The sequence below is a fragment of the Molothrus ater genome, chromosome 2, assembly GCF_012460135.2.
Source record: "Molothrus ater isolate BHLD 08-10-18 breed brown headed cowbird chromosome 2, BPBGC_Mater_1.1, whole genome shotgun sequence".
In the NCBI taxonomy this organism is placed as follows: Eukaryota; Metazoa; Chordata; class Aves; order Passeriformes; family Icteridae; genus Molothrus; species Molothrus ater.
In genome coordinates this window covers 24,209,780-24,222,423 of record NC_050479.2, presented here as the reverse complement: position 1 = coordinate 24,222,423, position 12,644 = coordinate 24,209,780, and the positions used below count along the sequence as shown (strand labels likewise).

Below are 12,644 nucleotides of genomic sequence, written 5' to 3'. Positions count from 1 at the left end.
GTCCAGAGCTCCATTTACTCAGGTCTAGTAAAAATACAGCTTTTGTTGGTTCAATAAGCGAATATATGTATGCATTTTATATATACACACACATACACACACACACACATATATATATACACTCTGTGCCATGGCACTCTGTGCCATGTGATATGAGAAGTGTCATAGGCAAACTGGATTCAGACAAGACCTATTCACAGAATTAAAAAGTTCCAAAGATCTTCTGGGTAATGGGTGATTAATTGAAAGAAATTCACACACCATTCTGTCCCACATTACATTGCATAAAATAAATTCAGAAGCCAGACTGATAGAGTTGTCTTTCTTAGGAGGTGTATGAAACTAAGATCCTGACATCCTCTGCTCATTAGCACTCAACTAACCTATTCAGAAAATTTTAATTAGTTACTTATTCGCTTTAGAAAAAACTCAGTTTCAGTAACTAACTTCAGAAAATACTGTGGAAATCCAGTAAATGGAAAGTGTAAATGGCACTAATCTCACACAATTAGGTTTAACCTTGGAGCAGTCATAATTTTGAATTATGATTAATGAAAGAACTAGAGGCAGAAAACTATGCTACACTTTGAGTTGACCTTGCCTGAATTTCCTAGAGAGAGCTGGCTACCAGTGCAATGAAAAATACATGGCAGCACAGGGAGCTAAGTGAAGGCAGCAGGTTCAAACAACGGTGAAGGGTATCAGCTCCACCAGATCTAACGCTGAGATGAGCTGGGTTCAGTGACTGGGGTTCTGTATGTCAATAGCAATTTCTGAAACACCCAGTCCTGACTGGAAGTTCATCTACAGTAATTGTATCAAAACGATTCTAAGAGTGACTTTTGAAACATAAATTGCAGAACTGTGTTATCACACTAGATTTATGTAATGTAAGAGCTAAGTGGTTTCAGGAGCTGAATCCACTGAATCTCCCTCCACATATGAGATGATTAGCAACCTAGTAAAGTGCAGAGACATATTTTGTACTTAAAGTAAAAGCCAAATTAACTTTTCTACCATTTATGTGAGTAATCACATCTACTTTCAAGCCAGGGTGTCTTCGGCAATTTCACCTCTCGGAGCTACATCCATTTTCTGTCTGACACTGGTGGGCCACTTAAACAGTCAGAACTTAATTTCTTCAACACGGGATCAAATTTAACCTGAAATATATATATATATGCATGTATATGTATATATATATATATATAAAATTTTCATAGCTCTCTGGAGATATCCCTTTTTTCTAACAAAAGGTTGAACTTGGCCCTGAAACTTTAAGTTGTAAGATACTCATCAATAGAATTCACAACAAATTGGAGAATAATCTGGTATATGTTATGTTTATTTTTGCACTTGCTTTCCCTATTTAAAGCAATTTATTCTAAACAATGTTTTATTGTATGTATAGTTTTCTGCTAAAATTAAGACAGATGTGTTCATTAGACTCTAAGATCCCACTGCTTTTAATTACCAAGTTTGTTTGTTTCTTTTGAATTAAACAGATTTCAGTTTTTTCTTGCCTCCTATTCTTCATCTTTCATGCCATGCCATGGATATGAAAGACAGAGTATTCTTCTATTTTCTGCACCTGTTTCTATATCATACCAAAGCAGACAAGAATGACAAAGCTCTCTAAATCAAATAAATACCAAATTGTATCAATGGTAGTCAAATGATGTAAATGCAAATTTGTGGAATAAAACTAAACATGCAAAAGTAAACTGACTAAAGCAATAAAAAGGCAAAATCCTGAGCACTTTTATATGGTCTGATGCAATTTTTTCTATTCAAACTGACACCAAAGGAATGTAACTTACCAAATATTACCAGATATCTGAGTTCATTTAGGAAAACACAGAAATACAAAGAAGCATGCCTTGGCTTTACTCTACCACTATAAATGTAAAATTAATTCATGAGAAAACATGATCTGTTCATTTACACATAGTTTTGCAAGTTCAGCTTGTTAGAATTATGACAGAGAGAAAAAAAGTTGTTGAAACAAGAAGTAATCAAAATGAATGATTTCTCTGCCTCTCAGAGTCTGCCAATGGGGGACTGAGCAACCTCTGCCACTAGTCAATCAATATGTATGAAGAATAATACAATGAAGAGGAGATTGTTAACATCAAATGAAAGAAAATACCCAGAGGAATATGAGTTTCAGATTTGCACTCTTGAACAAAGCAGAATTTCTACAGCATTTATTCCAAAAGCCAGACAAATAACAACTACACTTGGGACCTCAGACAAAGACCCTGAGCCATCTCAGAGCAATTTTACTACCTTTACCTTGCCAAATAAAAATTCTCTTTGAATTTCAAGTAAGCTAATGATTGTTAAACATCACTGGAGGTGTAATTTTTTAAAGTATCCTTTGGGAATAAAGCAGTAATATTAAAAACTGCTAATGTTGAAACTGGAATAAATAAATTATTATTAAAATCCAAAGCTAAGTTGCTTCTGCTTTCAAGAAGAAAAATGCTTTGGATATCTTGACATGCAATTATAATGCAAGTGTGTAGGTGTGTATGTAACTAACCCTGAATTCAGGATGAACCACTCAAAACAACTGCACAGCCAGATACTCAAAACAAATATTGTGAAATAAAATTAATAATATAGAGGTATGCCTTATGTATGAGGTGTAGGTATCTGCTAATAGAAAAATAAATGCTTAATTTGCAAAATAAAACAGATAAATAGCATTTCAGTTTTGTTTCGAAAACCTGAGATGTGATCCTGATTATATATTCTGTAATTGCAATGCCAACCTCCTAGTAATGTATCTTGTAGGACACAACTATCCACAAATGTCTCACAGAAAGGGGGTTTAAGATGGAGGAAATGTAGTCAATTTTCAGAAATAAACTCTATATCAACTTCAACACTGACATTATTGTCTAGTACTTCCTGAATATTAACATGGGCAGTGATGATCTTAAGGAAGAAGATTTAGTCTACATGGTTCAGTCATCATATTTCCCCTGCTAAAAAACACCAAAAAAACTATTAGATACTGTACCCTAACAGGCTTCTGTGGTTTCTATCTAGTTTTCATTAAAATATGGCAGTCTAAGGCTAAAATATGAGACCAAGCCTAAAAGCTAGCTGAACAGAAGAGAAGCACACAAATAAGGAAAATGAGATTAATTAGACCACAGAGTAAAAAATCAATATTTTCGAATATTCGTTTTTGGAAATCAGTATTGAATGAAAAAAATTCACAAACTTACACTCCACTCAATTTTTTTAATCTCAGATGTATCTTGAAATAGTATTGTGAAATGTTACATTAGAAGTAGATAAAATTAGTTCCAGTCAATCAATATCACTTTGAAACATGAAGTTGTAAATTAATGCAACATATAATATAGTTTCCGGCATCCATCCTCAATAAAACTGAATTAATCATGAATATTATAACAAATCACACACATTGCTCATTTGTTGGTGTTTTCACACACCTCCTTCTCTGAAGTGCAAAGATCAACACTGACACTTGAAGATCATGGTACAAGAGATTAATGGAGCCTGACCTTCAAAGAAAGAATAAGAGAAGAAAAAGAGGCTAAAAACTCCAAAAAAACATAAAAATTCCTTTTGGTTCAATTCCTACTTACATAAAGAATAAACCAAGTTGAATAAACTCATGAGCACTATTTGCTCAGAAAACCTGCATGAATGAGGAAAATAAAGGAAAATTGAAGAAGGTAAGAGCATTGGGATAAAGACTATTAAAAATTTCAATCTATTGAAATAAATGGGAACTGGAGGCTGAAGTTATAAGAGGATAGGGAAAAACATTAAAGAGAACAATGTGAAAGCACATTTTGTTGGAATATGCATATGTCCTACATGCAGTAAAGGTGATTCAATCTCAAAAAAGAAATAATTTTAAAAGTTCAGACATCAGTAAATACAGTGCAAATAGGAAAAAAAAAATAGCAGCAAAAGTAAACAAGCAAAGCACAAAAGACAACAGAAAAAAATTAGACAATACCTTTGACATTGAAAATATTCCTGATTGCATAGATATTAAACTCGCTGAAACAAGTTTAAATCTGCTCCAGAATCTCAAATACATCTGCTTTATATCTCTCTCTATTTCCTTCCTGATAACTAGCCTGGTTTAGTTTAGCTGTCAGACCTCACTGGAACCTAAGTAAATGGAATTGCCTCATTACATTCAGAATGTACAAATCTTGCCCTTAAAATAGTACTACTCATTGTAAATCAGATTTTCATGGTAGCATTGCATGAAGATAGTCAAGAAATAAATGTTTGCATTTAAATCTGTTCACTAGAGAGCTGAAATAAAAGTAAATCATATCAGGGAGATTTAAACTGATGGAAGTATATAATCTTTTTATTATTTTCTACCGTGTAGTTAAAAAAAAAAAGCACAAAAAACCCCAAAAAAACCCAACAAACAACACAATCTTCTATTTTATCTAGGGTTTCATCTATCCATATCCTCTAATTGTACTGAAACAAATTCCAGCAAAAAAACCTTAGACTTAACTTTCTTGGTTTTGAAATCTTCCATGTATTTGAAGCTGTATCTTCATGCTACCACATTATTTAGAAAAATTGTCAAGTGTGCTCCAAAAGTCTTTATACCCTTTGCTCTCTAGGCATGCTACTGTACACAGTTGGATCTACTATTATCACTGCATTGTTTTATAAATGTTAATGTACTTAAAATGCAAGATTTTTGGAGAAAAGGAATGTGCTGCATATAATCAAGTTAGGACAGGAAAATCTGCAGAAAACAACAACAACAAAAAAATGCAGCTTTACTTGTTCAACCAGAACTTGAATGCTTGTTTTAAATTTAAGAGATCTTTGGAAGAAGGTCTCTTTGGAAGTAGAAGGACTTGACCTTCATGGCCATTCAGCTGCAGTGATGGTGACCCTAATATGTCCTGCCACAGCTTCTCTCCTCCTGTGCTGACCCTGCCCATAATGCAAAAGTGGGATACAGTAGAGGAATCTCTGAGTATGATCTTTACCCTCCTCCTAAAATTAAATTCAATTAATTTAGTTTCTGTCAGCAGGACTTTAAATTGATTCCCAACAGTGAAGTTCAGGCAGTCTCAACACTAGGCTTTATTTGAGCGAGACTTAAAATTTTGGTACTATCTCATGCTGAGTTTCATCACACAATGTCTAACAGAAGTTTGATAAAGTGCTGTAACTTGGCACTTCACACAGAAACTATCATTCCAGCAGGATGGGAAAATCTGATGTAACTCTTACAGATCTAGCTGTTTCATTCACAACACTTAAATCCATCTCATTTTGTAACCTAAGTCCAATGCTTGGATTTTCCTCTAGTCATCATACACAGATATCAGCATCAAACAAATTGTGAAGCAAAGGGATCAGAATGGTTCTGTGTAATCACTTCTGTCAACTGAGCTTTTGGCCATACTGAGAGTTTAAAAAAGTCAATATGCACAAGAAAAAAATATCTATTAGGCTTGAATACAAGGAAAGAGCATGGAAATATCAGAGGACTGGAACATTCCTACAATGCCTATTTTTCTAATTATGTGGGGAAAATTTAAAAATAACAAAACCCGAAGCACACACACAGACAAAAACAACCACCCACCAACAAAACAAACAAAAATCCCAAACAAAAAAACAAGCTCCAAAATAAAACAAACACCCCCAAACAACCACACAACAAAACAAAAACCCCAAACCCCTACAACTTTTCTCTATGAATTTACTGTTAGACTACCACAGCAAGGTTTGTAGACAAATAGCACAGGTATGAAAAACTGGTAGTTTCAAGATATAATTTCTTTCTGTTGCACTTTAAAAGAGAACCTAATTAAAGGGATGGAAACAAAAAAGGCATCCAAACATACAAGGAAAGAAAAGGAAGAAAAAAGTTATGGAAATGTGCAGTGTCTTCATGGTCCATATCTACAAGAGTTAGAAAATAGACAGGCTGCCTCCTCAGTGTATTGAAAAGAGGAAATCTGTGGTAACAGAAAACTTATAGTCTTGAAAATTCACATCTGGGGCTCTTATACATAAGGGAAAGGAGGACTGGGGATCAATATGGATGTTACTAAAATAATCATTATTTTTAACACATTGTATTAGTGCTTGCTAGAAAAGATGATGACTGGAAACATAAAAAAAAAGTCATGCATAAGGCTCTCTTTACTGGGATCTTTTCTATTTCATTCACTTTACCACACTAATTTTTAAACCTTTTTTTTTTTAAGACCAGCCTTATAATTTAGAATGGAGAATTATTTCATCAGTGATCAAGATTCAGATTAGTTCAGACTTTAACAAAAAAAATCAATCACTTTACTGAAATTGCTCCTTGATATATTAAATTCAAGTTTTCTTATTGAGAGTGAAGAGGGCACCTGCAATGAAAAACTGAAAAAGAAGGTACATCAGTTCCATGAAGATGTAGATGTTCCATCTACATCTGTTGGAGCAGAGGAGTTTTACTGCTTTTTAAGGGCTGTGAGAAACATCACAGAGAGAACAAACAGTGCAGTGCATACCATTCTTCTAGGGGAGAAAGGAAAGTTTTACACATCTGGGAACAGCAGTTTGATAATGCAAATACAAAAAGTGCATGCCCTGACCACAGTTCAGCTTACATGAATGTATATATAACATTTTCCTCAGCTCAAAGTTATCACTCGTTTTTACAGTACAATGAATTAGGAGAAATAGGAACCTTGTTTAAACTGAAAATGGTGACATCAAGTTGAACAGCTCTCAAAACTACCATCTTTTCTGAAATAATTTTCTACAGTTAAGTGGCCTTAAGCTATATTTTTAAATATAAATATACACATGTAAAGACATAATTTTTAATAACAGTATTTTGAGTATCTTACATATACATGTTACACAATGACATTCTTACATTGTTCTAGATGCCACAGCTTTGAAATAGAAATACTAATATGAAGCAATTGGCCCAAAGCAACAAAAGCAGGACTTTCTACTTATTTTCTAGAATATTTTTCCAAAATACTTTCTTTTCTATTGCTATTATCTTTCCTTTTTTTCCCTATCCTTCCTTCATTAACATTGAAGATCATTTACAAATCAATCTATCACCACTGTCACTTCTCCCACTGTTCTCCATTTCACCTTGGCTGCAAAATTTGCCACTAAGTTAGCACCTACTGTAACTATGAGGCAAAACTAAATGTGCTGGAAAAGCTAGTACATGCTTTTTTTGTGAGGCTAAACTTCAGAGACCACAAAAGTACTGCTTACAGTCATGGACTGTAATCTGCACCCAGAAAAAAAACCAAAGTAATCCAGAGCAAACCAAGAGCAAATTGAGAATGTAATTTCAAATTGCTAATGCCTCTGTATTACACATGATTATCATCATCAAGATAAAGAAGTCCTGGATTTCTTTGAAACACAGTAAATTAATAGAAATTTTGAATTTTTCAATCAACCATCTGCTGATAAAAAACAGTTTCCGAATGTAATGAACACAGGGGAGTAGCTGTCAATCAAAAAGCTTTGACTTGCCCTTAAAGACTCTCTCTTCATTGCTGGCATGCTTCCCTTGCTCAGTCTTGAAAAGTAATCTTACCTTTCAGCAATTTCTTCTGTCTTTATCCATCATGATCCATGCAGATACAAAGGGAGACGTATTCATTCGGATCCTTTCCTATGTAGATCAAATCCTTGCTACTTTAAGATCCTAGTTGTGTGCAGGCTCAATACAAAGTGTGCAGCTATTTGTCCTCGCATGATGCCTCAGCAATTACAATGCTTGCAAGATCACCTATTTAAGTTTCTGAGCTCCATCTCCCTCTCAAAAGAGCACCAAACAGCAGAGATTTAGAGCCAAACAACTTTCCCTACACGATGGGGTGACACCCCAGCCTTACAGAGATTCTTAATAATTCCAAAAGGGAGGGATTTCTCCTTTAAGCAATTTACATGAACTCTCAGCCCAGGATTATATATTACATAAAACACTATCTAAATCTCATCTTTCACAGCATCATATTGACAAAATTACTTTAAATCTTTGCGGTACTTTTATCTAAAATAGGAATAAAAAACCCATTCACTTAAATCTTTCTTACAATGGCTTTTACAATGGCTTAAGAAAACAATTTTTAAATTGGGGTACTTTTTGATTTTAATTGCCATTATCTACTAAGATCGTTGAATCTTCTACATAAAAGTGAAATATTAAACAATGTAAAGAGGAACAGAAAAATGATCAAAAAACAACTAGACAGAAACAACCTGCCAAAGGTTTTAAAAGGCCTGTTATCTAGTTAATTTTACTATTTGAATCAAGATTACACTTGTTCAAAGAAAACATTAAAAAATCACTTATGGATGTTACCAGAATGATGTGATCTCATCAAGATTTAACTAAGCCAGAAATAATGAGCTTATAAAAGAGGCCAGATCTTGCCTTCCTGATTCATGAGTGAGTTTGATGCAGTAGAAATTCATCCCTAGTTTAACTTTATCAGCTGAGAAAGATCTAGCTCACTGAAGTACTGTACTCAGGAGTTTAAGGTAAGAAAAATTTGGCCCAAATACTCTCAATAATTTAAGATACAATCTACTGTACATAGGCAAGGCAAACCTTTATTGATAAAAGCAGGTTTATGCAAATATTCAGCTATAAATTACTTCTAAAGCTTTGGTACTGCAATGTTCAGACATCTATTTAGAATTACCATTTTGTTCTTTTTGGATGATTATCAGATATCAGGTAAAGCTTTGTTCATGTGAATCTAATTATTCAGGTTTACACTAAGTTCTTTTCTGTCTGAGCTTCTTGCAAGGGGACTTCAAACTGTTTCACTTTCTGAACAAACTGAGGGCTTCCAAACAACTTATGCTAGAAGAGGAATAAAAGTAATCATCAAGAACTTAGAATACCTTTGGTCTTCAAAGTCCTCAAACAATTTAAAATATAGAATTTTACTCTTCTCCCTGCCTTGATGTGAATCATTTTTAACAAAGGAATTTAGCCTGAGGTTTCTTCGGAGTTACTGCTGCATGATATTCTGTATAATACAGAAATGGTAACAGCTTAAAACAATATCAAACAATGGTAGTCAGAAGACTTCTGTCTAAGAAAAAAATCATAATCAATTAAGCTTTTTCTGCAGAAATTAATGCAGCGTCTTTCTATTTACAGGTTCTGTATCTAGAACTGCTATTTTATTCAAGTAACTAGCCAGAGTGGAAAATGAAAAAGTTGAGAAAAAAAAATCCATGGGAAAAAGGCTTAGATGTGAAAATCTGAAAACATTCTTCTTACATAGTTTTAATTACGATTGGTCTTTTTTACAGTTACTTGCTATACTCATTTTAAAGGTAGTCAGTTTAAGAGAAGATCATTAATACTAAATAGCCTACTCTCATTTCACTGACACTTAGGAAAGACTGAAGAGTAAAATGCAAATTAACCAAGTGAGGAATATTTTTTCATTTTAAAATAGTCAGAATGAATAAATTCTGAGATAATCACAACATTTACTGAAAAAAAACCCCAAAATCTCTCCTATAGTAAACATTTGGAGTATATTAAGCCTTAGACATGCTACATTTGGGTGTCTATATTCAGCTCTTTATATTTAAGCTCTCACTATTGAAGGCAACGTGATCAGCACAGTTTATGAAGACACACAAAGCTCTGTACTTTGGGTGAATTGAACCACATTTGTAAATCATTATACCACTGAGCAGGGACTCAACCTCCTTTGATTGCAAATAGGAGCCAAGACAACCAGCTCATGTGGAGTCATACAGAAAAACGCATTTTAGGTGCTGGGTGTTGAATCCTACCATTGGGTTCAAAGCAGTCAAAACTTTTCTTTCTGTTTTTCTTACTAATTTGATATAAAGTAAGTATCAAAATGAAAATGGAGATATCAGGTTACAGTTAGTGACATTTCATCAAAATCAACATATTCCATAAGAAAATTACAAATAAATCAAACAGTTTTTACCTTAAGAAACAACTTTTCACCAGGGAAAAAAACCAAAAACAATAGACCTACTCTAGTCCACAAAAGACAGAGAAAGAGCTAATAATTTTTTTTTCTCCTTTGAGGCAAAAAAATAAATGGATATAAAACTCTGATCTTGTTAAGAGACTATATATGTACTTCAGAACTAAATACTCATGAGCAAGTACTCCATAATAAATAATTTCAGAACTCATTGAAAAGTTAGAAGATTTTTAACTATTAGAAGAAGGACCTCAACAGCAGAGAGGCATTAATATAAGAAAACTATTAATACTAAATATAAAGTTGTTTTCCTACCTGTGTGCAGATAAATTACTGAGGTACAGGGTGTATTTTTCTTCAGCAGACAACCCATCCATCATCAAGTAAAAAACATGAAAATTACTCTGGTTGAGAGGTTGGATAACAACACGAGACTTCTCCAACATGTATGTATAAATCCTAGCTGATTAAGAAACAAACACATAAATTCATAATTACACTGATTGTTCTAAACTTAAATGTCTTAAACCATTCACCATTGCAACAGTTCAGAATAAACCATGTTTCTTATAAAATGATCTGAGGGGAGCATATAAAATACTAGTATTGCCATTTATAGTCCATGGTTTTCTATACCAATCATATTCAAAACCCCAATTCCATTAGAATTGGTAGAACAAACATATTACCACACTTACTTACTGTTTGACATTATCATCAAAACTACTTAGTTTTGAAGATACTGATGTTGATTTGTATAAGTTGCTGTGTATGGCAAGATTTTTCTAAGAGACAAGCTATTAGTCATCTCACCAAAATGGAGCTATCTGAGCACTGGCATCTATTCTATCCTCCTCCTAAACAGAAAGATGGGAGAGAGATTCAAGACCTCTTGAAAAAACACACTTTGGAAGCATTTATTCTTTCTCTGCTGGTAATCAGGAACAGAGAGATTAATAGTTTTGATTAACCACCTAGCTTCTAGATGGCTACAAAGAGGCAAATCCTCTGCAGAACAGGTTATCAACAGGCTCACTGACCTGAGCCTGGGGGATCATGGGCTATGATGACCTGAATAAATGAGAAGCCATGTGAATCACAAGTCTGGGGAAGAAGGTGAAGGAGGATGAATCTGAGTGAGATTTGCCTACAGAAAAACAGCTTACAGGATCATATATAACCTCAGTCTCACAAAGATTCTGAAAGAGGCAAAGCACAGAAGCAAAGGAATTATTGAGCCTCAGACTGATTTACCTTTATGCAAGATAAAAGAAATTTTAGAGATACATGTGAAGAGACAGGGATGTTCACTGTTTTGGGCAGGCTGCTCTTGAGCTCTGCCCTGGGAATACACCACCATGTGGTTCCAGATGCAAGAGACTAAGAGAACAAGGGAATGTCCAACTGCAGCTAGAGGTCAGGGCCTTTCTGGTAAATGGGAATCTAATCCCAGTTCCCACTTACTCAGCTGCTGGCATAACTTATCTCATTACTTAAACACTGGCTGTGGTACAAAGACCAGAAGCACTTCTCTTCACACATAACTGATCACCTCTACCACATGGACATGGTCCATGCTGCAGCTCTAGGCTTTTCAGTATCTGGAGTATGGCAGAGCTTTCACAGAGTCTTGCAAGCACCCTCACCCTGGGCTCACTCAAGGGTTCTTGAGTTTGGAGCATAAGGTGCACTTCTCAGCAACAGAGGACCCATATTTTTGAACCCAGTAAGCAGATGAGAATATTAAACTGTAGCCTGGCTTTCACCCAACTCATTCAGGACTCCTTTCTTCATGAACTGGAAGTAGTATTTGAACATATAGTCACTGTAAATATTGGTGCATGCATCCTGCAGCACAGGAAGTATGCTCTCTAAATGCATACCACTCGCATCTTTTTGGAATTTTCCTCATTTTTTACTTTTTTTAAGCTGGCTGGGATTAAAGCAATATTTTCAGAACCAGTTCTGGACTCACAGCTGTTGCCTAATGCAAAGTGAAACATTTTGGTGAATGACAGTGTGTATCAGAGGTAGTTGCATCAGCCTAATGAGGCATTAGGCCAGCAGGCAGAATGTCCGTTCCTGTCACCATACAATTGCTAATGTCCACTGCTAAGTTATTGCCGCATCATCTGTATTTGTCTGGTCATTTCCTTTTAAATTAAACTTATCTTTTGAAGTTCTTTAAGTTTCTGTTTATACTGTTGAAATAAACACAGCAAACCTGCGGTTACTTGAAGTAGTGTGTATGAGGGAACACAGCCTTTGAGAATGCTGCTGAAAGACAGCACAGATGGGAGAGAAATGAAATGGGTGAATCCTGAACATGTTGTTTTGAGAAAGGCCTCAGCAGCTAAATTCTGTCAATGAACTAAAAACAACTATGCAGGGTCTCAAAGAGCTACTCTGCACAGGCCAAACCACCCTGGACACACCCCAGTTAAGGAGTGCAGAAGGTCAGTGGTACATTAGCCAGGGACATCCTCTACACTCTCTTTATGTAACAGTGCAGATACTTCCTGACATTTGCTGGCAACCAAAACCATGCCTGGGACTCTGGCTAAGAGCCAGCAGGACTGACAGAGAGGACTTGTACCTCTGACTTGCTGAAGCAAGGAAACATGATCTGGCCCACTTAAT

At 34.9% G+C, this 12,644-nt stretch overlaps 1 protein-coding gene across 5 annotated transcripts in view; it reads right to left on the bottom strand.

Annotated features, from left to right (window-relative positions):
* MYO16 (myosin XVI) overlaps nucleotides 1-12,644 on the bottom strand; it is a 357,892-nt gene that overhangs the window by 138,254 nt on the left and 206,994 nt on the right. For all 5 annotated transcript variants that reach the window (XM_036381446.2, XM_036381432.2, XM_036381447.2 and 2 more), the window contains exon 16: nucleotides 10,320-10,467. In XM_036381446.2, coding sequence (XP_036237339.1) covers nucleotides 10,320-10,467 — 148 coding nt within the window. The remainder of the gene's footprint in view (nucleotides 1-10,319; nucleotides 10,468-12,644) is intronic.